Source organism: Artemia franciscana, chromosome 9 (genome assembly GCF_032884065.1).
Source record: "Artemia franciscana chromosome 9, ASM3288406v1, whole genome shotgun sequence".
In the NCBI taxonomy this organism is placed as follows: domain Eukaryota; kingdom Metazoa; phylum Arthropoda; class Branchiopoda; order Anostraca; family Artemiidae; genus Artemia; species Artemia franciscana.
The window spans coordinates 17,460,903-17,485,635 of NC_088871.1; the positions used below are offsets into that span (position 1 = coordinate 17,460,903).

General features: G+C 33.2%; 1 protein-coding gene across 6 annotated transcripts in view; it reads left to right on the forward strand.

The window, feature by feature from the left end:
* The first annotated feature begins 6 nt into the window (after positions 1 to 6).
* The window catches only part of LOC136031076 (ATP-dependent RNA helicase vasa-like), a 49,268-nt gene continuing 24,541 nt past the window's right edge, over positions 7 to 24,733 (forward strand). The window contains exons 1-5 of one of the 6 annotated variants that reach the window (XR_010618425.1): positions 7 to 474; positions 4,394 to 4,687; positions 6,997 to 7,172; positions 17,439 to 17,580; positions 21,593 to 21,726. Coding sequence is in view for 5 of the 6 variants with exons in the window: in XM_065710343.1 (XP_065566415.1) it covers positions 391 to 474; positions 6,997 to 7,172; positions 17,439 to 17,496 (318 nt within the window). In the remaining variant the exon portion in view is untranslated. Of the gene's footprint in view, positions 475 to 4,393; positions 4,688 to 6,996; positions 7,173 to 10,964; positions 11,656 to 17,438; positions 17,581 to 21,592; positions 21,727 to 24,733 lie in introns of those variants that run through there. The other 5 variants (XM_065710348.1, XM_065710343.1, XM_065710344.1 and 2 more) reach the window with 5 other exon arrangements.

Genomic DNA, 24,733 nt, shown 5'->3' on the forward strand with positions numbered 1-24,733 from the left:
GAATGAGCCTCCTTTTGAACCGGTGCTCCCTTAGCCTCCTTCAGTTGAATGTAGTTCTAAAATATCTGTGAGTCGTGAAGTGAATAAGGAAAACTAAGTTGAAGAAGTTCAAAAACCTGTTGTGTACAGTGCTAGTGAGCAAATCCCAATTTTAAATGACACAAAAACACCTGATAAAGGGCCTAAAAAAAATACAAAAAATAAAAACCAAAAAACAAACTTCAAAAGGACAAAGGATAAACCTCACGAAAATAATGTAGATGGTGTTAGTGGTGGTTCTATTTTGGTTGAAGAAATCCTGTTAGAGAAATATAGCAAAGTATTTGTTGATGGTGATAGAGTTGTGAAAATTGTAGAGAAGAGAAAATCTAGTGTAAAGAGTGTAAAAATATGATAATTGGATTAAACTGCCAACAGACTAAGGATATTGGAATCATGAAGACAACAATCAAGCTCAGGAAACCATCGCTTGAGGTAATTTTTTTTGGTTTTATGAGTAGTTTTGACTTTGTTCGTTTATGTTGAATTATTTTATCACTCTTTTATTTAACATTTTATATTAATTTATTATAATATTGTCAATTTATATCATTAATTTATATGTGTATATATATATATATATATATATATATATATATATATATATATATATATATATATATATATATATATATATATATATATATATATATATATATATATGTATATATATATATATATATATATATATATTTATATATTGCTATAAATACTATTTATATTATTTTGTTATCATTCATATTATTTTATTTATTTTATTCCATCAAAAACAGTAAGTATGCACTACTTAATCATTGCTTAAGACCTATACAGTGTAGTAAACTATAGGCCTATTCATAAACAAACAAGGTCAAAGTGATTTGGTTTGTCTAGGTTAAAATGTAATACGTTAACATATGCTTTTATCAGGATATACCTAGACTTGTTGTCCTCCCCTCATTGGTCTTTGAATCTGGTTAATCTAAAGAACCTTCCTCCCAAAAACAACACTGAAGTTTTAAGTCAAATATATTTATGAGATTCACTTACCAGAGGGGGGGGGAGTCTTGCAAATTTCCTCATGGATCTATGCAGTAAAATGGAGAGAGAAACTCTATCCTAATATACTGTCTTACAAAATACCCTGTCCTAACCTATTTAATCCGGCCTGCATGTTGGGAGCTAAAAACTTACAATATGAGTAAAAAAAATAGATTTTATTCTTTAACGAGATCTATCAGAGATCCTGTGATCATAACCAAGGATTTAGTTTTGTAATGCAATTGTTGACGCAGTTCAACAAGAATATAACTGGATTTAATGTTTAAAAAAGTGATAATTAATGATTACTAGTTATTGTTATGACTTGTTTTAATTGATTTGTTTCTTAATTAATGTTATTATTTTTAATTAATTAATTAATTAATTAAATTAATTGTTTCTAGTCTTGGAGTGCCTTAATTCTCATTGAAGAGAACGCTGTGTATACCCTTGTTTTATCATAATAGCGTTTCTCTGGAATCAGCCGAGATGGTTTTCCCCCTCATCTGATAGAGTGTGCAGGATAAACCATAAGTTTTGGCTTACCACTCTCTTCGTTTTTTATTATACTTTTAATTTTCTTATATTAACAATATTTTTTGGGGGGAGGGCATAAAACCTAAGGGGAGATGAACCGTGTACCTCCTCTTTGTTCTTTTACTAACCTTTCTAATTTCCTAGATTAATTTTTTTTTCTGTTTGACGAATCCAAGTATAAACTAATTGCATTGAAAATTATAAGTTAGAATGCCAGAGAAGACAGGTTCAATTCAACCCGATACCTCAATTCTAATATAATTTCTGATTCCGATAATATTTATATTTTTCATAATTTTTATAAACAATATTAGACTCCTTTAAAGAAAGGAGCAACATTAAAAAAACAGAAATCATTCCACATACGAAGGGGTTGCCCCCCACCTTGATACCTTGATCTTTACGCTAAAGTTTTCAACACTGAATAACTTGTTTTATTTTCTAATCGCTAAAGTGGCTCAAATAAATTAGATTCATATGCTAACAAACGAAAAGTTGATAGGCTGACGAGATAAATATATAATTTTTTGTAATCTTAACTTCTATTATTGACAAAACAAGGAGCGTTACTACTATTAATGTGTCTTTTTGGTCGATTCGATGTTTGTTTGTTCTGTTCTCCATGGCTTTCATTTTTAGCTTTTCTGATTTGACAGTTTTGTATTGTCCTTTTTTCAATATTTTTAAGCCTACAATCTTCCCTAAAGATGGATTGGCAAAGATTTTGTGTAGGTATCAGCACTTTTTTGTCTTACTGAAAGTTTATCTTTTTATTCTTGTCATCAGCAAAGCCAGTATCGTATCAGTAAAGCCCCATCCCCTCCTGATATGAACACAGTGCATAACTCATCAATAGTTTTTAGCTCTATGATTTCTAGAACCCTTTCAATTTTCCTGTCACTCCCACACTCTCGATGGAGATATGGTTAATGTCTAGCCAAATATCAGACCATTGCCAACCTTTTAGTATTATGTAAATTTTTAAAAGCAACACATGCCACGGCTTTTTTGTGAGTGTTTTTTTTTTTCGATTGATCTTATTGGTTTGTAGAAAAATATATTAAATAGGCGTTTTTATTTTGATTTATGTTAAATATTAAATGAAAAATAGTTTTTTAACTAAAAGCAAGTAGCGACATTAAAACTTAAAACGAATAGAAATTACTCCGTATATGAAAAGGGCTTTTCCTCCTCAACGCCCCGCTCTTTACGCTACAGTTTGACTCTTTCTCTTAACTCTACTTTTTAAAACAGTAAAAAACTTTAACAGAAAGAGCGGGGCATTGAGGAGGAAAAGCTTGGTATTACGAGGAGTAAAACCCTCATATGTGTAATAATTTCTGTTCGTTTCAGATTTTAATGATGCTCCTTACTTTCAGTTGAAAAAACTTTTCACGTTTATTTTTTTAATAATGCTAGAATGTCTTGCATGTCTGTCTTTGAAATTGAATGTCTTCATTGAAATTCTCTTCCCCCATGAAAAATTCTTCCATGCAAAGATCCTTCCACGTAACCCCTCCCTCCATCAACTTCTCCTCCCGCCCACCATTGTATGACTTTTAGGGGGTGTTTCCCCCTAATTTCCAAAATAAGTAAAATTTTCTCAGGCTCGTAACTTTTGATGACAGAGACTAAATTTGATGAAACTTGTATATTAAAAATCAGTATTAAAATGTGATTCTTTTGATGTAACTATTGGTATCAAAATTCTATTTTTTAGAGGTTTGGTTACTTTTGAGCTGGGACGCTCCTTACTTCAGTTCGTTACCACGAACTGTTTGAAAGAAAATTTCCCCAACATTAAAACTTAAAACAAGCAGAAATTATTCGGCATAGGGGGGGCTTAACTTTTTGTAAATTCTTTATTAGAGACTGCTCAAACACAAGGACCGTGGTAGTTTTATAGAACATTAAGATTTTAGTATAAAGACCGAAGGTTGAGGAGGAGCAGACTCCCTCATATTTTGGTAGTTTTAGCTAGCTCCCAAGTCCCCCTCACTTTTTTGGAGTGAGCATTATCTGTTTAGCTAACAGGGGTATCACGAAGAGGCTATCTTCGCTCATGTCGCCTGGTTTCGCTAAAATTACCTTTTTCTATGCCAAAATAGAACTGGGAAGATTTTCTTATAAAAACTAACTTACAAAAAATTTAAAACTAGCTTAAGGAATAAGTAATTTTGATATCCAGAAAATGAGAATTTTCCAAACTGCAATCCTGCAAAACTGCAATATCAGCATCTAAAAATTAGAAAATTCTTATAAAACCTGAGGTCCCCAGAAGGATATTGGAGCCTTTTATTTCCTAGTTCTTTCATAACTGAGCACACAATTTTGATCCTTTCTTCTGCCTAAAAAGAATTGTAAACAATATTTAAGTATACTTACCTTGTCCCTTTAAGTATACTGACCTCATTTTTTAGACGTTGAATTTGTAGAGATTGAGTTTTAATTGTTTCTTCCATCTGTTGGTTTTCCCGCAAAAGATCTAAAACTTGCTTCTCCAAAATAAGTTTCTCAGATTTTTTTTTGTCCCTTAATTTTTTTGCAGCCATTCTATTTTGAATCAATCGGTTCGTATCTTTGTCTATTTTACTTTTTTTCTTTTTCGTGTCTTCTTTGTTTATTTGACATTTTTTCTTTTTCTGCTTCTGTTTCAAATTTTCCTGTTTTGCTGATCCACTATCTTGTATGGCTTGGGGAATATTCATAGGACTAGAAGACGTTATTTGAGACATGAAAGGTTGTGATAGTGTTAATTCTGAGTCAGATGTATTGACTGGCTCATTTTGATTGACAGTTGGATATTTCTTGTCGTCGACACTGCTAGTCAAAAAACTAAGCATTTGGCTATTCACCGATTCAGGAAAGTTTTGGAACAAAAAAGATTGTGAAAACGCCAAGTTTTCTTCATTTGTGTCAACAGCATTGTATATGCTATTGATTGGTTGCTGCCCGTTATTTTCAGCCTTGTTCACACCTTGGAATGAGGATACTGGATGATACACTTGCAATTCGACGAAGTCCTTTGAAGGAGCTCCATCGCTGATTTGAGTTGAAATTTCATTTAAAAATGCATCTATATCTTCAAAAGGTATTTCTAATTCAAAACTCGGATCCATGCTTAATATCTATTGTGTTGTTGCTTGGCGTAAGTTAGTTTCACAACTGAAATAGTTTTGACGAAATCATTCCTTTATATGCACAAACGCTCTTATATATTTGCACCAATCAATGCTAAGAATCGATGACGTATGATCTTGGGTGTTTCCAATTAATTTTTCCAATTACTACGCAATAAGCGGAAATTCCCCAGCCATAGTGGCTGGCTGTACAACCGAATGGCTGTACAACCGAAACTCATTACGTCAGCAAATTCCTAGAGAAGCTTTCGCCTGAATTATAATTGTCATATTTCAAAATTTGGCTTAAGAAAATTTTTATTCAAAAGGCTATAAGTTTTCAGTTTAATATCATCATATGTGTTTCACAAATAATATTTAATTAATATCAATGTGTACATTTATGGGCTTTTAAGCTTGTAGACTTCAAATCTGAGACTACAATTTTAATATAACAGTACAATTTAAAATGAACTAAGTAGATTTTTTACAAAAATTGTTTTATCATCATTGAAGTTAGTTTTTCAAGATTTTTTAGGCTATTGATTGTAAATGTGATAATAAACTTTGGAATGTAAAAGTCAAAATATGCTACTGTTTTTTTGATGACTGCTATTTTCTACTATTTTATTAATCTTAATAGTTATAATTGTCAAAACATTAACACCTCAGTTGTTAATATACAAAAATTAAGCCTCACTAAAAACACATTCGATAAAAATTTGCAATTAAATCTTTGGTTTCAGTCTCTTAATGTTTTATTTTCTTTCTTTTTTTGTGCTTTAGGCTTCTTTTCTTTTTCTTTGTACTTTCAGCTTCAGACTTCGGCTATTTTGATTCTCTATTTTTATGTTCAGTCACTTTTTAGTTTGATTTTATGCATATGTTTTCTCTGTAGTCTTCAGTCTATGCATTTTTTATTTTATTGTGTAATCATTTTTTCATTGCCATCTAATTACTCAACCTTTCTATACTGAACTATTTATTCTGGCTGCATAGCCATAAGTTAATTTTAATCATATCTTTGTTTATGTCCTGCGACACGTGTGATCTCTCAGACACACGTGTTTTGTATGGACACATTGAAGATACAATTTACCTTTTTGGAAATCTTCCCAACGGTTAAAAGCTTTCGGTGTTATTGCCAAAGATAGCGACACGTTTTCATGGTAATCACGTGTTTTTATTTGTCAATGAGTTTATTATTTCCTTATATTCAAATTTGTTTTGCATTCAACACACTTAATTTGTCTTGTACTTTAAAGAGGGGTTTGTTCCAGATTTTTTTTTGTAATAATTATTTTTATGATTATTTTTTCTCAAAATAAAACAAAACATTTGAAAAGAGTATTTAGTTTAAATGACTTAGAAATAATAAAATTTATTTTATGGAGATAGGGTAAATGAACTAGGAGCCAATTGTCCTAGAATTTTAGGAGAGGGTTCATCGCCCCTAGTTTTGGGCACTAGCCCCCTCCCATGCTTCCTTTCCCCGAAAGGGCGGAACAAATATTATCAATGAAAACTTAAAAAAGATAATTTTCAAAATTGTTGCTAGTGTCCCAGTAATTACACTGTACTTAAGGGTTATTTTTCCATTTTTAGACGGAAATCTGTGAAAAAAAAAATTACACAAAAGTATTATTCTGTGTATAAGGGTGTTCGGGGTATACATTTTCGGAGGGGGGGGGGTACACTGAATGTCATTCTATGTATGAAATTCCTCTCACAAATTGAAAATTGGTCTCCTAGTACTGCTTATCAAAATTGATAACCATAGAAAACGAGTACCCTCCGATCAGTCATAAGGGAAATCAGTATCTTGAAATATTTTCTGTTGCTAAGGTACTTTCGGAGAAAAGGACAAAAATAATGTACTGAAAGTAAGTTGTTAAATGCTAATTTTTAGAGGACAGTTTCAATTCTAGGAGGCTTGTATTGATACAATTATCAAATATATCAGTTGGATACAATCAAAACACATCAAGTGCAAAACATATTCGATTTACTCTAGTATGAAATTACTAGTTTCGATTATGGACGGTTGTACATCATTTCGGTCCAAATTGGTACAAATCGAAAAGAGAGCGTATGGTGAATCCTCAGCCCTCATCAGTCGATGCAACCTTTATAATAACTGAATATAGGGTATCCAGTGTCTGGTCTGAGTATATAAACTTGTTTCGATTCTTGACGGCCACTTCTTTGTTCAACCCTTTTTATTTGGTGCCTAGTTAAACCTTTTTTTTATCCTGAACCCTTAAGCTATTTTATTTTTTAGGGACTAAGAGAGATTCTACGAAAAGAAAGTTCTGCACAAGAAGAAAGACGCCATCTATCAGTTGGACCAAAAAATCATCTACCCGTCTATGACACAAAGAAGATGATCAAACCCCAACCTGTAATATCTGATGAAGATGCCGACGAACAAAGGAAAGATTTACTCCAAAGAAATAGGTAAGTTTCATCTGTCTGTGTGTAATTCATTTTATTTTTATTGAAACGACGCAAGGATTATATTGATTTACAATTTGGGCTTTATTTAAACTATACAATTCCATTGAAGCTCAACATGGTTGTAAGAAATATCTAAAGCATGGACACAGCATTTGTATTGTTTATCACTAGTTAGATATTTTAGCTGTGTCTCTGTGATTTCTTTTCTTATTTAACTACCTACTTCTTATTTGAAAGTCTAGAATGTAGTCTAAATTTTACCTTATCTTTATTCGTTTCAATAAATCGACCTGGCAAAGGACATGTAGTACATGTCAATATAGTAGTGCTTGTTAGTTAAATCAGGTTTTTTCTTTGACAAAAAAGTTTTCGAAATTAAAATGCCTTTTCCTTACCAAGGTCCTTCTACCAAATAAAATAAAGTTGACTCTTCTTAACTCGAATTTCATGGGACCACGATTTTGCTTAGACGTGCGCACAGTTCAACTTGTGCATAGCTCGGATTATAGAAGTCATTCTACATAAAATTCGATTAGAGGTACTTGGATAGAGGTAACCCAAATGAAAGTTCGGGTTGCAGAATTACAAAATCGCTAAATTTACTCCCTACAGCCACTAAAAAGTTAAGAATAACTTTATCAGTGTATTATAGACTTGACTTACAAATGTCAATAATAGATTTAGTTTGCTAGGAAATAGACACCTGAACATTAACACAATCTGATGCAAAATTTGTTAAATAAAATTAATACTTATGATAGTTTACACGTTGCAACCTGCATATCGCGGTTTTGACTGAGAGAGATAAAGTGAATTTTGAATGACGATTTATTTAGTAAGTTTCGAGTTTTAATTTTCGGGAAATTTTGACTTACAGTGGTAAAATTTAACCGTAAGATTATTTTTAGGTGTGCATGGTTTTTTCTTCGACTTAGACAGGTTTTTCCAAGAAGATTCAATAATTCGATCTATTAAGGATTTCGACCCTACTTTAAAATTTTCAAGCTCCAAAAATGTGGAATTTTAGATTTGTTGCCAGACGAAGGATCATGGATGCATTTTTTTTTTTTTTTTTTTTTTTTTTTTTTTTTTTTTTTTTTTTTTTTTTAGGGGTGATCTTGTTGACCCAGTAGACATAGAATATTGATATAGGGCTCACTTGAGCGGAAACTGAAAGTTCTAATGCAGTTCTTAAGTGACCAAAAAGATTGGAGGGTAGCTATGCCCCTTCTCTCGCCCATTTTTTCTCAAAAAGCGTCTGATCAAAATATAGCCTTTTTTTTCAGTATAGTTAAAAGGCAAATAACTTTACATTTGGAAATGACGCGACCCCCCCCCCCCCAGTCTCCGGAGAAGGGTCTTTAAGTTATAAATTTTGCCCATTTTTAAGCATAGTATTTGTTATTAAAAAGTGTGCATTCATTTTTCGAATAGGGGCTCGAATTTTCTGAAGCGGATAATTTTATACTGGAGTAATTTGTCACATTTCCTTTGCAAAATTCCTGTATGTCTTGCTTTCTCTTTTTTCGACTTAATTTTGCGCATGGAGATGTCAGGGGTAATTTTCCGTTAATTTTCACAATGATTGAATTGTCTAGATAAATTAACCTTGGGGAGGAGAGATTTCTCCGTGGAGGTGGAGCGACATTTCCTGGCATTATTTGAAAAACAATCAGAAATTGAATAAAAAAAAACTAGTTTTTTTTAACTGAAAGTAAGGAGCAACATTAAAACTTAAATACGAACAGAAATTATTCCGTATATGAAGGGGGCTCCCCCTCCTCAACACGTCACTCTTTACGCTAAAGTTCAAGTTTTGTCCCCATTCTCTAAAAACGACTCCTTGAAACCAAAGGTGTGTTTAATTAGAAAAATAAGAATCCTTTTTAAAATTACAAAAAAAAACTTTAGCATAAAGGGTGATGTTTTGATGAGGGGGAACCTATGAAGAACTGCCTAATTATTTTTTTTGCTTCTAGTTAAAAGTAGTGTTGAAGGCTCTTCGCGAAGATTTTTTTTGGGCCCTTCGGTTCCTGTTTTCAAGAGCGAACAAAGTATTGACTAAATTTACGCCAAAAACAAGAAGAAAATAGGGAATTTCTCAAGACAGTGGGAAACAAATTAGAATGAATATTTCGGCCCTATGTCCAAGGGCCGTCCTCGGGAATGCAAAAATATAAAAGAAGAAAAAACTTACAACAGGATAAAATCAATAAAACTAAAATAAATTTTTTTTGAAACAGTCCCAGCATTCTTACCTTAGCGAAGTTCAACCAGGACTGATAAATAAAATGTAATGAAACGAGGCAATTCTTTGAAATAAAAAATGAAATGAAATGTAATCGAATTTATTCATGCTCCCACAGTTCTCCTGTAGTTTTATTTACTTATTAGTATAGTTTGGAATTTCAGAAATAATAAAAAAGACAGAAGCAGTAAGTACACTTTTTTGGTGCAAAAAAAACTGATAATTGTATTTTATTTACCACAACAATTTGCATTAGGAGAAATGCAAGGAAATTGAGCTTTGTTTCTTTTTAAGGTCAAAACTGGCAAATTTTGCAAATAAAATTTTTGAAAATGACACTCAGGAAATAAGGGCGATGAACCAATTTCAATGATGTAATAAGCACAAAAAATTCAATGATAATTGTTTTTAACTCATACACATCAATTATCAATAGAACACGAAATTTTGTTGGTAAAAATATTATCAGATCCACTTTTATAGTTGTTTTATATCAAGTTGATTTTTTACAAAACGACAATTGATTAGGAAGGACGGTCACCACTTTTCAACTCACCCTGGAACTTTCCTCCAGACATAAATTAGTTCCAAATCAGCCAACAAAAACTAACTTCTTTTATAACAAACTTTTTACTATACTAAACTTCCGAAAAACTCGAAAGATGAAAAAAGGGGAAAAACTAGGCATTTAACGTTGTATACCATATCAGTCGTTTTGTCAAAAATAAAGTCCCTTTTTATATTATTTTGACTGCTCAATAATCAAAGTTTATTTTAAAAATTAAGTTGGTTTTAATGAACCAACTTAGTTAGTTTTAATTAACAAATAGAGACAAATTTAATTTGTAATAATCAAGTTTAAGAAGGAGGCTGCGAGATTTGACGAAAAAAAGGGTAAAAAATAAGAATGGAACGTCTAAGTTAGACCCAAAGAACATGGGTAGCTTACTGCAACAGAAATTGGCGTCAGTGTCGACAAAAATCTACGAATGCCATCTAACGATAGACGTCTCTTGTCATTTATTCTGCATAATATTAAGGTAAAATTATTGTCTTTGGTAAATCAGTGTATTATGTGATTTCAATTGAAATTGAAAAACAAAGAAACATACAAACGGTGTTTCTTTTTCAGTGTATAAATATAGCAAAGTTTGCTTTTTACCGTCACAAATAAAAACGCATTGTTCAGTTACATGGTATCAAATCTTAAAAATTATGTTAATACTTTTTGTAGTATTTACTGCTAACTTGTTTCTTTACCAATATTTCTTGGGTATCACAGTACCTTAGCTTAACCTCAGAGTAAGGTATTCGGTGATTTAATATAGCAAAAAAAGAAAAAATCAGTGCCATTTTTCGTCAAACTTCAAGTCACATTAGACATTCAATCTTTCTGTTATTATGAGAATTAAAAGGAAGGTTGTTATAAAAACTCTTCAATTAACATTTGGAGCCTAATGTTTCGCCTGGCTGATGGTAATCTACATAGTCGCATTGACACTAAAGAGCATACTGCCCCCTATGTATAATTTCTCTTTTTGCAGAGGTCGTTACACACAATGCACGTTCATGTGAATATTAGAGAAGGGCTCATTTGATATTCAGTATCGAGTTATAACGCCTGTAAACTGACTAAGGAATAACATGATGCCTGACATAACCCTGGGTATCTCTGCAGCCCCAGTTTGATGCGTCACTGGTCACTAAGAATTTTTTTTGAAATAAGAACCAAGACTTGTAAATGAACCCTTTGAATGTCTCGAAAGTGTTACCGGTGTTAATAACAAGGTGTTAACAAGGTGTTAAAAAAAGACGATTTGTTGGACTATGGACCCAGACTTGTGAGTAAGCCATTGGAATGCCTGGAAGGTGTTAATTATATTTATGGCATGTTTGGTATAGAATATAGAAAAATTATTCACATTCTGCCTAATAATCTTGAATAAAACCAAAAGTGTAAGTGATTTTGTTTGGCAAAGAAACCATGGATGTGATAAGTTCCTTTTAAATCCCCGAATCATGGTTACAGCATAAGGTGTAACCTAGATTGAACTCGTAAGAAAAAAAAAAGGATAAACATTGAAAGGATTGATCTAAAGTGTAAGAAACCACCTAGTTGCCTTAAATCAAAGGAGACGGATATTCTTGGGAAAAAGTATATAATTCCACCAGAAAGCTATTTACATGTACTTCTGTTATAGAAAAGATAAAATATACTGAAGTTGAGCGGTTCTATTTGCTTGTATGTTTTCTTAGAAAAAAAATTCTAGTGGGACTTATTTTATTTCTATGTCGTAAATATGCATCTAAAGATGTTTTTCCCTTCAAATTTTTTTTATTTTAACTACTTTTTAGCGTAGAATGTCGCCTTTTTTTAATAAAAATTTGATAACATCCTAGCCATTTAACCTGTAAAAATTATTAACTTTTTTTTTTATCATTTTTTTTTTTAGAATATTGAAGGGAATATTGTGATGAACATAAAGCCATTATATTTTATTTTACAGAGAAGAGCTTGTGAAAAAGATCATAAAGTGTGTTTGCTGATAGTCAGATTTTTTACAAAGAAAAAACACATCTTGGGTCATAAATTTTTTTTGTTTTTTGTTTTTATGGCAGTTTGCAGGCGTATCAGGGACTCGACAGATTAAATTATTAATAGTCGTTTCCCCGATTCGACCATCTGGGGGGGGGGGGTAGGACGGTTATTTCGGAAAAATTAGAAAAAAAGAGGTACTTTTAACTTACGAACGCGTTATCGGATCTTAATGAAATTTGATATTTAGAAGGACCTCGTGTTTCAGAACTCTAATTTTTTATCCCGACCGGATCCGGTTACATTGGGGGGGGGGCTGGATGGGGAAACCCGGAAATCTCGGAAAACGCTTAGAATAGAGATTGTAATGAAACTTGGTGGGAAGAAGCTCTTGGCTCTTTCGACCAAGAGAAGAATAATATAGACAGCCAGTAGACAACATGTATAAGCCTTGTGTAGTTTGTAACGGCAAAAAGACGATTTTTTTTTTTTTTTTTTTTTTTTTTTTTTTTTTTTTTTTTTTTTTTTTTTTTTGCTCTTAAAAATCTACATTTCAGCAATAAACCTCGTGAATGTGGTTAGCAACAGCCAAAGAACTCTTTTTTTGTGGCTTTCATAAACCTGTATTACCCTCTTGTAGCTAGTAACAGCTTTTGCTTTCTTAATAATCCGCATTTCAGCACATTCAGATTTGGAAAAAAATCAGGTGGAAAACTATAAACTTTTTTAATGATTTACGAAAAAGTTTATAAAATATATTTTTTGTGCAAATGGAAGAGATGAAATATGCTAAAGTTGAGCGTTCGATTCGCTTGTTTGTTTTCTTAGAAGCAAATTCTGGTGAAACTTTGTTTATTTGTCTCACAAAAATATCTAATGATTTTTTCCTCAGATTGTAAGGTTTAATGGAGAATTTTAAATACCAAAGCTAGATACCCTATAGATAGAAACACTTTTTGTTCCATTTTAAGCATATTGGTTTTTTAGGTTATTTTTTGTTTATCACTATTAGATTTTACTTTACATGGACACGCTTGCGTAAAAGCTTACAAAATGCGTATATTCAATTGTCTAAAAACAGAAGTTTTTTTTTTTTAATCTTCCAGAAGTTAATATAGGCGATTGGTAAGCAACGGGTAGTTAATAATAGCCAAAAACCCTAAAAAGTTTTTATTTTTCGGCTTCCTAAAAATTTGTATCTTGCTACAGTCAAATTTGAAAAATATATCAGCTTGATAACCTAGAAAATTTTAGTTTTTTCTTTTCATTTTTCAAGCATATTAAAGGGCATATGGTTACGGTTGTTATGCTATTACATTTTATTTTGTGTAAGAACATTCGCTGAAAAGCTTATTCAATATATATTTTCATTTTTTAGTTGATGAGATGAAAGACAAGCGTTCCAATCGCTTGTTTGTTGTCTTGAAACAAATTCCGGTGGAACCTTTTTTTTTTACTTTTGTCTCTCAGAAATGTGTTTAAAGGATGTTTCTTTCCAGGTTCTTGTTTTATTTTAACTGCCTTTTAGTCAAAGATGTGGCTAATTTTTTGATGAAAGCTTGAATATATCTAATCAAGATAATCTAAATTTTGTATCTATTTATCTTGATATATATATATATATATATATATATATATATATATATATATATATATATATATATATATATATATATATATATCATGAAAAGAGAAATCACCAATGCAACAGCACAAACACAAAAAAAAAAGAGAGACAGAAGGAGAAAAGGAAGACTGTTTTCCTAAATTAGTGATTAATATAGACCAGCACTTGAATGAGGCCTTAACCCTGCTCATCCATACAATCACATAGTTCAAACAGCATAGCCACACACAATCAACCACAAAGAATAATCCATGGACAGGCAGTCATGTCGTCAATAAGTATAAGTCGTCATTTACCAAACAATTGAAAAAATAATATAGACAAATAATTCAGAGGCAACACCCAACATAAGCGCTCATCAGGAGAATACACTGGCCTATATAGGGTTTCGCCACTCTAATATATATATATATATATATATATATATATATATATATATATATATATATATATATATATATATATATATCTATATATATAAAAATAAGTTGTCTGTGGATCTGTGGATCGTGGATCAGGTGACGTCATGTTTCGGCTGACGTCATGAAATTAGTTGCCATCATTTTTGCTTTGAAGGTGACGTCATTCAAGTTATATAAGACATATGTTCGCGTAGAATTCTATTAATGTTTAAGTTTACAATGACTGATGAAGATGCTCAAAGAGTCTATGCCAAAAAACTTGCTGCTGATAGAGAAAGTCAGAAAAGAAAGCGTGCCGAGGAATCAAAAGAACAGCAAGGAAACAGGCTTGAGGCTAAAGAACGCAAAACCGCGCAGTTAGATGAAGATCCACCTGGACAGCGAGAGTCAAAACATATTAAAACTGAAAATGATAGCGATGATGATTGGGTTTGGGATTTTGACTTGGATAAGGTCATCAATGACTACCAGATTTTAGTTTAAAAAAAACAAAGGTTCGGCGATATGTATTTCATAGTGAAGCTGAAAAATAAAGAAGAAAAAGAATACTGAAAAAAGAAAAAAGAGAAATTACAGACTGGGATACCGGGACACAAATGACGACCGGGACACAGGGAATATAAATGACGACCAGGACACAGGTATTTAAGAATATCGTTCAAAGACAAATTTTTAATTGTAAGAAGACCGTTGAAAGAGAAATTTCTAATTGTAAAATGACTGAAAAACCTACAATGGCAACGGTACCACCATCGAAGTAGATAACCAGTGGGTTTACGGCCAACCTACCATCTTCAAAGATACCACGATAGGAAGACTCTACACCGTTCACCCCAATCAACATGAATGCTTCTTTCTACGCCTGCTTTTGGTGAATGTACCCGGTCTGACATCCTTTGAGTATTTGAGAACTGTAAACGGTACTATACATGACACTTACCGTAGTGCATGCCAAGCTCTGAATTTATTGGAGAATGACCAACACTGGGATAACTGCATCAATGACGCGTGCGAAACGTCAACCCCAAGTCAAATTCGTACACTTGCTCTCCATCAGCTCCTACAGAGTTATGGGAAAAATATAAGTCAAAAATGTCCGAAGATATACTCCATCGAAAACAGTTAGAGACGTCAGAAATGACTTTTGATTTTACATCAGAAATTTATAACGACACTTTAGTTATTATAGAAGATTTGTGCGTACGTATGGCAAACAAACCTCTTCAGGATTTGGGAATGCCTTCACCTAACCGTATCGCTGCTGTTTCGACATGTGTAGAATTGGATCGTGAACAAAGTTACAGTACGAGTGATCTATTGTCGTATGTACAAAATAACATTTACAAGTTAACGTCGGAACAAAAAGACATTTATGATACGATAGACTCAATTTCAGGACGTATACAACTACCTGCTGATTTCTGTAGTTTAGTGACGTCCAAAAATGAATTGATTGAAAAAGTATTTCCGAATATTCTAAAAAATTATAAAAATAATAAATGGCTTTTAGTTATTATAGAAGATTTGTGCGTACGTATGGCAAACAAACCTCTTCAGGATTTGGGAATGCCTTCACCTAACCGTATCGCTGCTGTTTCGACATGTGTAGAATTGGATCGTGAACAAAGTTACAGTACGAGTGATCTATTGTCGTATGTACAAAATAACATTTACAAGTTAACGTCGGAACAAAAAGACATTTATGATACGATAGACTCAATTTCAGGACGTATACAACTACCTGCTGATTTCTGTAGTTTAGTGACGTCCAAAAATGAATTGATTGAAAAAGTATTTCCGAATATTCTAAAAAATTATAAAAATAATAAATGGCTAAGTGAAAGAGCGATTCTCGCACCCAAAAATATAGACGTCCACGAAATCAACAATATTGTTTTGACCAAGATTCGAGACCAGGCAGTCCTTTGCAAGTCAGTCGACACAGTTTTGGAACCAAATGAAGCGGTTAATTATCCATCTGAATTTTTAAATTCCATATATCTTTCAGGGTTTCCACCACACGTGCTACAACTAAAAATAGGCGACCCACCAAAGCTTTGCAATGGCACGCGACTTGCCGTAAAAAAAACAATGGAAAGCCTAATAAAGGCGACAATCTTGACAGGGCATTTTGAGGGTAAGGCTGTTCTTATTCCTCGCATTCCCATGATTCCAACGGATCTGCCTTTTCAATTTAAAAGATTGCAATTCCCAATTCGATTAGCATTTGCAATCACCATTAACAAAGCTCAAGGTCAATCATTAGAAAAATGTGGTATAGATCTTAATACTGATTGTTTTTCCCATGGACAATTGTACGTTGCATGTTCGAGGGTCGGTAAACCTGACAATCTATTTATATGCAGCGACAATTGGACAGCGAAGAATGTTGTATATTCGCAAGTTTTACGCAGTTAATTTGTATTGTATCCATCTATCTATCTATCTATATAAAAACGAGTTGTGTGTATGCATGTTTGTTTGTTTGTAAAAAGAGCGTTTGCATATGACGTCATTATTAGTGCATACGGCTTTGTATATGCACAGACAATGGGAAAGCCAAGAATGTTGTATATTCGCAATTTTTACGTAGTTTAACTCCTGCAGACGAAATGAATGCTTGCCTGAAAAATTCTAATTTATGGGCACACGTAAAAATATTAAAATTAACTACAAATATGCGTGTCAGATTGCAAAACGATGATTCTGGTCAAATATTTTCAGATCAATTGCTGGCAATTGGAAACGGAAAGCTTCCAGTAGTGGGAAAGCCAAAAATGTTGTATATTCGCAATTTTTACGTAGTTTGAAACACATATATAAATCTATCTATATTCACAGGTGGGACACAGGGACACAACTACAATGGCGCGTAACTAATATGGCGCGTAACGACTTACGCGCGCGGGGGGGCTTGGGGGGGCGCGAAGCGCCCCACCAACTAGGTGTTGGGGTGGCGCGAAGCGCCACCCCAACAGCTAGTATATATATATATATATAAATACATTATTAAACATAATGTATTGTACAAAATACATAAGAAAAAGTAGAGATCTAGATCTATGATTCATAATGTGGGGTGCATGCACCACAATATTTTGGTGGGTTATGGGTAGGACGTGGACCCTTTAGCTGACTGCACTTTAGAGCCTCGATTTTGAAAAACCCTTTTCCATACATATGACGTAACATTCAAATGCATTTAAAAGGTAAAAATATACATGATAGTATTGAATTGATATTGTACATTGCATAAAAGGTGCTTTGTGGCGTCAATTGATGAAAATATAGGGGGGGGGGTTATTTTTTATTTTTAATGAAAATACAACAGAACAATATTCAGCAAACGTGCTCAAAACAGGGAGTAGCGGTGACTTCGATGTTTGAATAAATCCTCGACTAATCCATCTAAATTGTAACTCCCTATTTTCAGCAGCCATGATCATGAAATTACTGAGCCTCTAAAAGGGGAACCTCCTGAGAGCGTCTAAAGAGGGAAGCATTGTATAGATTAGGATGGAGGAGGAACATATGGAGCTGTGTTGGCCTCAGGCGGTTTGGTGCTGTTGTGACTTGTAAGTAGTGGTAGTAGTTAGTTGCAATATCCGGCTCAACATTTCAATTCAGAATAACAGATGCGCGCTCAGTAAAAATATTTTAACGCTGCCGTTGACCTGTTTTGACGCATAACCTTGCAGTAAAATGGAAAAAACTTGAAGGATCACTCAAAATACCGGTTGTGAGTGAATTCGCATCAGTGGGAACTCGGTGTTATTTTGGACATAAATATGCAGAGGGACGTCACCAATTTACTTAAGAAAGTACAAACAATTTAAAACGAACAGTGTCTTGTCATATGTTGTTTGAAATCTTCGTGAAAACTGGTCATCAGACAAATGTGTCTTTTTCGAAACCCCAGCCAAAAAGTGCATGATAGAGAGTTTTAAGTACCCTATCTACGAATTGTTAAAAAAAAGGTCGGGCATCTGGGTGCCTTTTGGCGATAAATAATGACCTAACTGGGTACTAATAGCCTGATAAACAAGCAGAAACACCAAATTGATTGGTACCAAGAGATTGTCTCAGTTGGACGCCTGTATTGCATACATTTCGTTTAATGACGAAGAAAATGTCTACGTTGACTGTACTAATGTTGACTGGTACATAGAATTGCTGTACTAATGCTACATAATTATCGTCCGAATAGAGAAATCTTGTTTTAAGCAATTACAACACGATGGAATAAGTAATTTAGTGTAACTTGCAATTATTTCCAACACGTTTAGCCATTTTCTTCGTCATTAAACGAAATGTGTGTGGTCGAAACAAATGTCTGCATGAAAAGCTAGCTGCAATCTAACAACAGGATCGCCGTAATTTTACAGATGGCTCTACTGTTAGGAATAAGCAGAAATTTGAGATCAAAGATGAAAAGATTATTAATTTTATTGACAGGGTAGAAAACAACATTTTATGACTCACTTAATATCTGTTTCAATCTCCAGCAATTTATTTCAGTGTTTGTTTACCCAGGAATTAATATCATTAAGATTTATTCATGAAAATATCAAAGTTTTTTTTTCTCTTGTTTGCAGATGAATGCTAGTCAAGGTCTAGCCTATCCTTCTGTTTTGAACTGTTTATTATTTTGGGAACTTTAGCCTATGTGGTATCATTTAGTAGGCCTATTTTCTAGAAAGAACCATAAAATAGGCCCAATAGAGATTTTTAAGTGATTTATGTCTAAGAAAATGAGCTTGTTGCTTGGCTCCTATTTATTCAATCTAGGGATAAAACCTCAATAGCCTATGGCTTATAAATCTACTGAAGTTGGTATAAGTTAAGCTTTCCCACCCCCTAGGAAGGAAACATTACCTAATTTACAAAAACTAGTGTGCAAATTTAGTGTGTAGGTTGTATGAAATAGCCTATTGTGAATTGACAGAGATAAGGTCTACAATGGTTACTTTTGATTCGTTTTTGTATTCTCTTTTAAATTAGTTGTAAATTTATTTTCAAATGGACCCTCTTGACAGTCCAATTTATAGTCCTAGGAACAGACTTATTTAAAACTTAATTTGGACTTTCAATGGCTAGAAGCTCATATGGAATTGTTCAATAGCTTGTCCTTATCTGGGCATTCATTGCTATCAATCCAGCTAGATAAGTTGGAGTTGAACCTCCTGTAGAAATCTTGCTTATGGTTTTCTAGGTCATGATCTGATATCCCAGTTTAGCCCTAATCAGCATTGATAAAGTCTTGACCAACTCATTTCTTGAAGGCTTTTAGGATTTAAGGTTGGACAATTGCCTTTTATTGCCTGTTCTAGAGTGAGATTGAACAAACTGAGAATTATTGATGCTCTTGTTGGTAAAATTATATCAGTTCATGTAACTGAGTTACCAATATAGTGAACATACCACTCAATGCCTTTTTTATGCTCTTTTCTCTTCTTTTACTGTTCTTTTATTTTACTCTTGTGTGTATATATAGAAGTGTTTTGGTGTCAGAGAAATATATTAATGACTATTTTTCTTTTCAGCATCTAAATCAGTTTTAATTGTTCCTAGTTTCTTTTAATGCTCCCACTTATAACTATCCTCCTCCCTCCCCCTTGGCCTTGAATAGGTCCTGCTGTATTTGTCCTGTAGCCATTTAACATCTCTTTATCTTAGTCCCTTTTTCTTTCAAGGGAATCATTAGCATGTCAAGCTTTTCAAATAGAAATTATTTTGCTATATCTCAGATTCTTCAAAATGTTTCTTGTTACTGCATCATTGCAATAGTATTTTTTTAAACTTGTATTTTAAAATTATTTATAACTATAATATTTAGAAATATGCATGATTTTTGTTCATTAATAATTCTTTGATAAAAATTTGTCCATATTTTCTGAGCTTGAATGAAGTATTCTCTCTGTATTGTGTTACCAAGCTCCCTTTTGTGCTACCATAGCTTAATTAAGTTATGATTTTTCTAGTTGCTCTATCTTTCCCTCTCCTTCTTGTATAACTATTGCTTTTTTTAATTGTTTGACAAACATCTAATGCAAACTTGCAAATTCCATTGAGTCCCTGATGAATGTGGATTCCTTGTAAAAATTTGAGCATTTGCTTGTATATGAATTTGGTTGATTTCTAACTGGATTGTTTTTATTTGATAAGCAAAGTATAACTTACACTTGCTTGTGACTTGTAACTAGCAAAAAGCTATATATTTTTTCAAATCTACCCCCAAGTTTTAAATTTGATATTGTTGTTGGCATTTGTATTCAAAAGTTTTCAATTTTGTATGATTTGATATGGCTTATTGATGGATCAACAAATATTTGCTAGGATGCAAGTGTCATTTTATATGTGCACCAAATATCAATCAAACCACCTTGAAACCTACCAAATTTTATACTAACATGCAGTAGGCCAATATGTAGTGAATAACAAATAGTTGATATCAGACAAAACTGCAACAGAATAAGATTATCATTAATAACAACAATTTACATACAAGAGTAAAACAATCTCCATACAAGAGGATATTTTGTACAAAGGATTTAATCTGTCTTGTAAAACTTCCAAAATGGATTATTAAAAGAAAACAGTGCAATGGTATCAAGTACAAGAAAGCCAAGAAAGATACTATAGGCCAGCCTGTACCAATATGGTTCTTCACACTATTTTCTGCACTTTCTAGGCAGTTCATAATTCTTTTGCATTTTGTGCAAATTGTGAATATTGGTAAATGAGTTGCTCTATGGTTGTTAGGTAATTGGTTTTAATTCATATAATTTCTGGATTCTATTGAATTTTATTCATCTTTTAATTGTTTTTTTTTTTTTCACATTTACTTTACATGTTTGTTTTTGTTGGTTTTTTCTTCAGCACTTTCCTTGAATATATTATTTCGTTTTATACTGGAGAAGAGAGGCAATTGACCTCCCAAAATATTTGCTTTGTTTGTTTATTCAGTATTCTTGTTTGGTCTTAAAAACCCCATTTTTGATCATTTCTATTCTTTTACATTCTGGTTGGCCAATGTGGTCTAAGAAATTATCTTCAAAGAAGGAATTATTCCCTAAAAGTTCAGATTCCAAAACATTTTGATATCATTATTTGCACATGTATTATACAATGATCTTATTACAACATGACTACCGTTAGCCAAGTTATACCTATGACATCAATTTCATCCCTGTAAAAATGTAATGGTTGAGGGGAATGAGGGATTGAATCATGCACAAAGATAGCAACTTCTTCTCCCTTTCTATTGGTTGATCTATCTTGTTGCACTTGTAGCCAGGAATTTTGATTTTCTTTAACTCATGAAAATTGGTCTCTTGTAGACAAATAATCACAATTTTAATTGGATAAAATTGTTAAGTTTATTTGAGTTGAGAGATACACAATTCCACTGAATTATCTTTTAAAGGGACAGAAATATCACTAGTTATTTTTTTCTTACTGTGAGTTAAAGGAGAGCCTCAAATTGGTTGAGGATACTAATAATATCAAAGTTGAGGATACTAATAATATCAAATTCTATTCCTTCAAAAACGATTTCAAGAAATAATGTATAGCTTTTTCTCTCAGAATGGTGGACTTCAGGTACTGAGGAATGCTTGTTTTGAAAATAAAGGTGACTGAGATCAAGTATTGTATCAGCTTGGAGGATGAAGTATGACCTTTGGCAGATATTGTAGCAGTGGGAATTACATGTGGTGAAGGTACAAAGTTCATTTCTTGAGCCTTTGAATAAGATTTACTAGTTTTGTAGCTTACTTCTGAAGGGGGGAAATTTGAATCAACCTGAAGAGATTTAGAGGTAGTCAATGGGCATTATCTTAAATTGCAGCTTGGAGCAATCTAAGAATTTTTCCTTGTAGAAACTCCAGTGTTGATAATACATGACACATAGTTGAATATGTATGCTGGACTAGTGGTTTGATGTTGCTGATTTGAGTACTTCCCAGTTATACTTCCATTCTTTTGTTGACCATTTGTTGTCAAGATGGGTCTTAAAGTTGTTTGTGGTTTAGGCAGCTATTGTATGTGGTAGTAATTTGTTCCAGAGGTTGGCAACACAGTCGGTCAGAAAATGGGCATGTTGTTGCTTTGAGGGGAAATGCCTGGATAACTGCAAGTTATGTCCCCTTGTATGAGAGTCCTGAGATGCCAGAGGAAGGAGATCAGGGAGTGCCTTTGAATTAATAAGTTTAAAAACCAGAACGGCATCACCCTGTCTTCTTCTATAAACCAGAGTTGGGAGTTTCAGCTTGCATAGCCTTGTAGGGTAAGAGAGTTCATGTAGTCCACTCATCATCTTAGTGGCTCTTCTCTGGACATCTTCAAGAATTTTAACATCATTTTCTTTAAAAGGGGGATGCAAGGACCATGCCTGTCTCCAGCCTTGGCCAAACAAGCCCTTTATACAAAAGGCTCAGAATTTTAGGAGAACAGGAAGAAATTGTTATTTCTATTAGCCCCAGTGATGAGCTAGCTGATGCTGATGCTATCTTTAAGATCCCCATCAACAATTACTCCTAGCTCATGTTCTTCCACCACTAGAGAAAGGGACTGACCATAAAAAGAGTATGTTGTATTGATATTCTTGAGTCCAAAGTGTAAAACATGGCATTTTGACACATTGAAAGTGAGTAGCGAAGATTTTGCCCACATGCTAAGGAGATCAAGGTCTTTCTGAAGCTGGGAAGTATCCTCAAGAGTGCTAGCTGGACCAATTACCTTGGAATATTGGGTATATATCACCATCTTGCTTTTAAGCGCTAGAGGAGCATCATTTATGGAAATATTGAACATGGTGGGGCCAAGCACACTACCCTGTGGAACCCCAATGATAAGAAGCTGAGAGGAGGAGAGGATAGGATTGCCATCTGCATCAAATAGTCTTACATGCTGAACACAATTCCTAAAGAAATCCAGAATTCATTTAAGAATTTTTTTCACCAAACCAATAGATTGTAGCTTAAGCTCAAGTCTCCTATGACAGACTTTGTTAAATGCTTTTGAAAAATCAAGAAGGATCATGTCAACAGGGATTCCCAACTCTAGTAGTTTTGTATTATAGTCACATGAAACGAGGAGATTAGTATCGACTGATCTGTTGCTTCAGAAACTATGTTGAGAAGATAATTCTGATCAAGATGCTCAATAACTGCTTTATTGGCAATACATTCATTGTTGACAAAAGTATGGCAGGTATGCCATACTGTTTGTAGAGGATCTTTGTTGTAGTGTACTAATAGTACTATTGTTCCATATCCTTGATGGAGTTTTAGTGCTATTTCTTAAAGTGGGAATGCTTTGCTTGAGAATAGTGCTGTATGATTTTGTAACTATTCCAAGTGACAGGTTTTCTTTATAGGCAATTTTCAACACTTGTTGTCTATCCAGGTATTTTGGACATGCTTTATGTCAAATGAATTATGATCTCCTTTGCAATTGGCACATTTAGACTCAGAACTGCAGGATGGGTGTGAGTGCTCTTGAAAACAGACATTACATGGGGCTTTGGTTGGCTTTCAGTTTTGAAGACTTGACCTAGCTTAATGCATTTTGTGTATTGGATAGGCTTCTTTTGGTACAATTTAAAAGGTTTTGGTTGGCCAAATAGGAATATTTTTTCTCTGATATTTAACCAGGGAAAATAAACAGGACACTTACTCAGTATAAGTCCAGCTTCATTTGGCTTACCAAGTCAATGAGCCTCTAGCATAGGGGTTTCTTCACCTTTAGATTTCATTAGGCCTTCTTTAATGTCTACTATTGAATTTCAAAGGGGACATTAGAAATCATAATTTCTTGCTGTCTTCCTGCTGGTAATGATGATTTTAGACTAGCTATAGCGCTTATGTTATTGATGCAGGCGATTTCTAGTGCTTTTAAGGCATCTTTAGCATCCAGTAACAAAACATCTTGGACTTCATCTGTTGTAATATTTGCAATAAAATTACATTTTAATAATTTGTAAAGATTCATCCTAGTCTTCAAAATTTCTTTAGTAGTGAACAGTTGTGAATTGTTAGTAGGTATGAAGTGCATAAAGAGTTTCAGAAGGGGGGATATTGTAGCTGGTTTCAGGTTTGATCTTAGCCCTTCTGGCTTAGACTTCAGGTGGGGTATTGGAAAGTTTCTTTCTTTTTCTACTTTCAACTAGTTTGTAACCATCATTGGGATCAGATTGCCTACTGGTACAAGGTGAAATAACACCAACAGCAATCATTGTAACTATGATATCATAATGGCTGGCTTCTTCATGATTGGAGGGATGTGCTATGTGTTACAGCCTCCTTTGACTGACCCCCTTCCAGAAAGGGGCCAAATGCATCTAGTTTTGACATCCATTCAAGCAAAGGAAAAATTGGTGGAAAATATATAAATGAAATAGCTACATATTTTTCAAATTCTAAGGTAGCATTGGCAAGAAAAGTGATTCTCTGGATGAATAACTTCAAGCATTTTTCTTTTTGCCAGTGTATCTGAGACAAAAAACAAATTAGTTTTGCTGCAAATATGATTTACATTATTTTCATTATTGTTTTCTTTTCAAATCATTCCTTTCAATTGTTAAACACTCAAGTCATTTAAAAATTTAAATTAAACATTTAATTTATAGTCACTTGTCGTATAAGACAAATATATATGACAAACCGTATTTGATACACTAACCTTTGGCCAGTGTAGTTGAAAATGAAGGAAAAATTATAATATTTT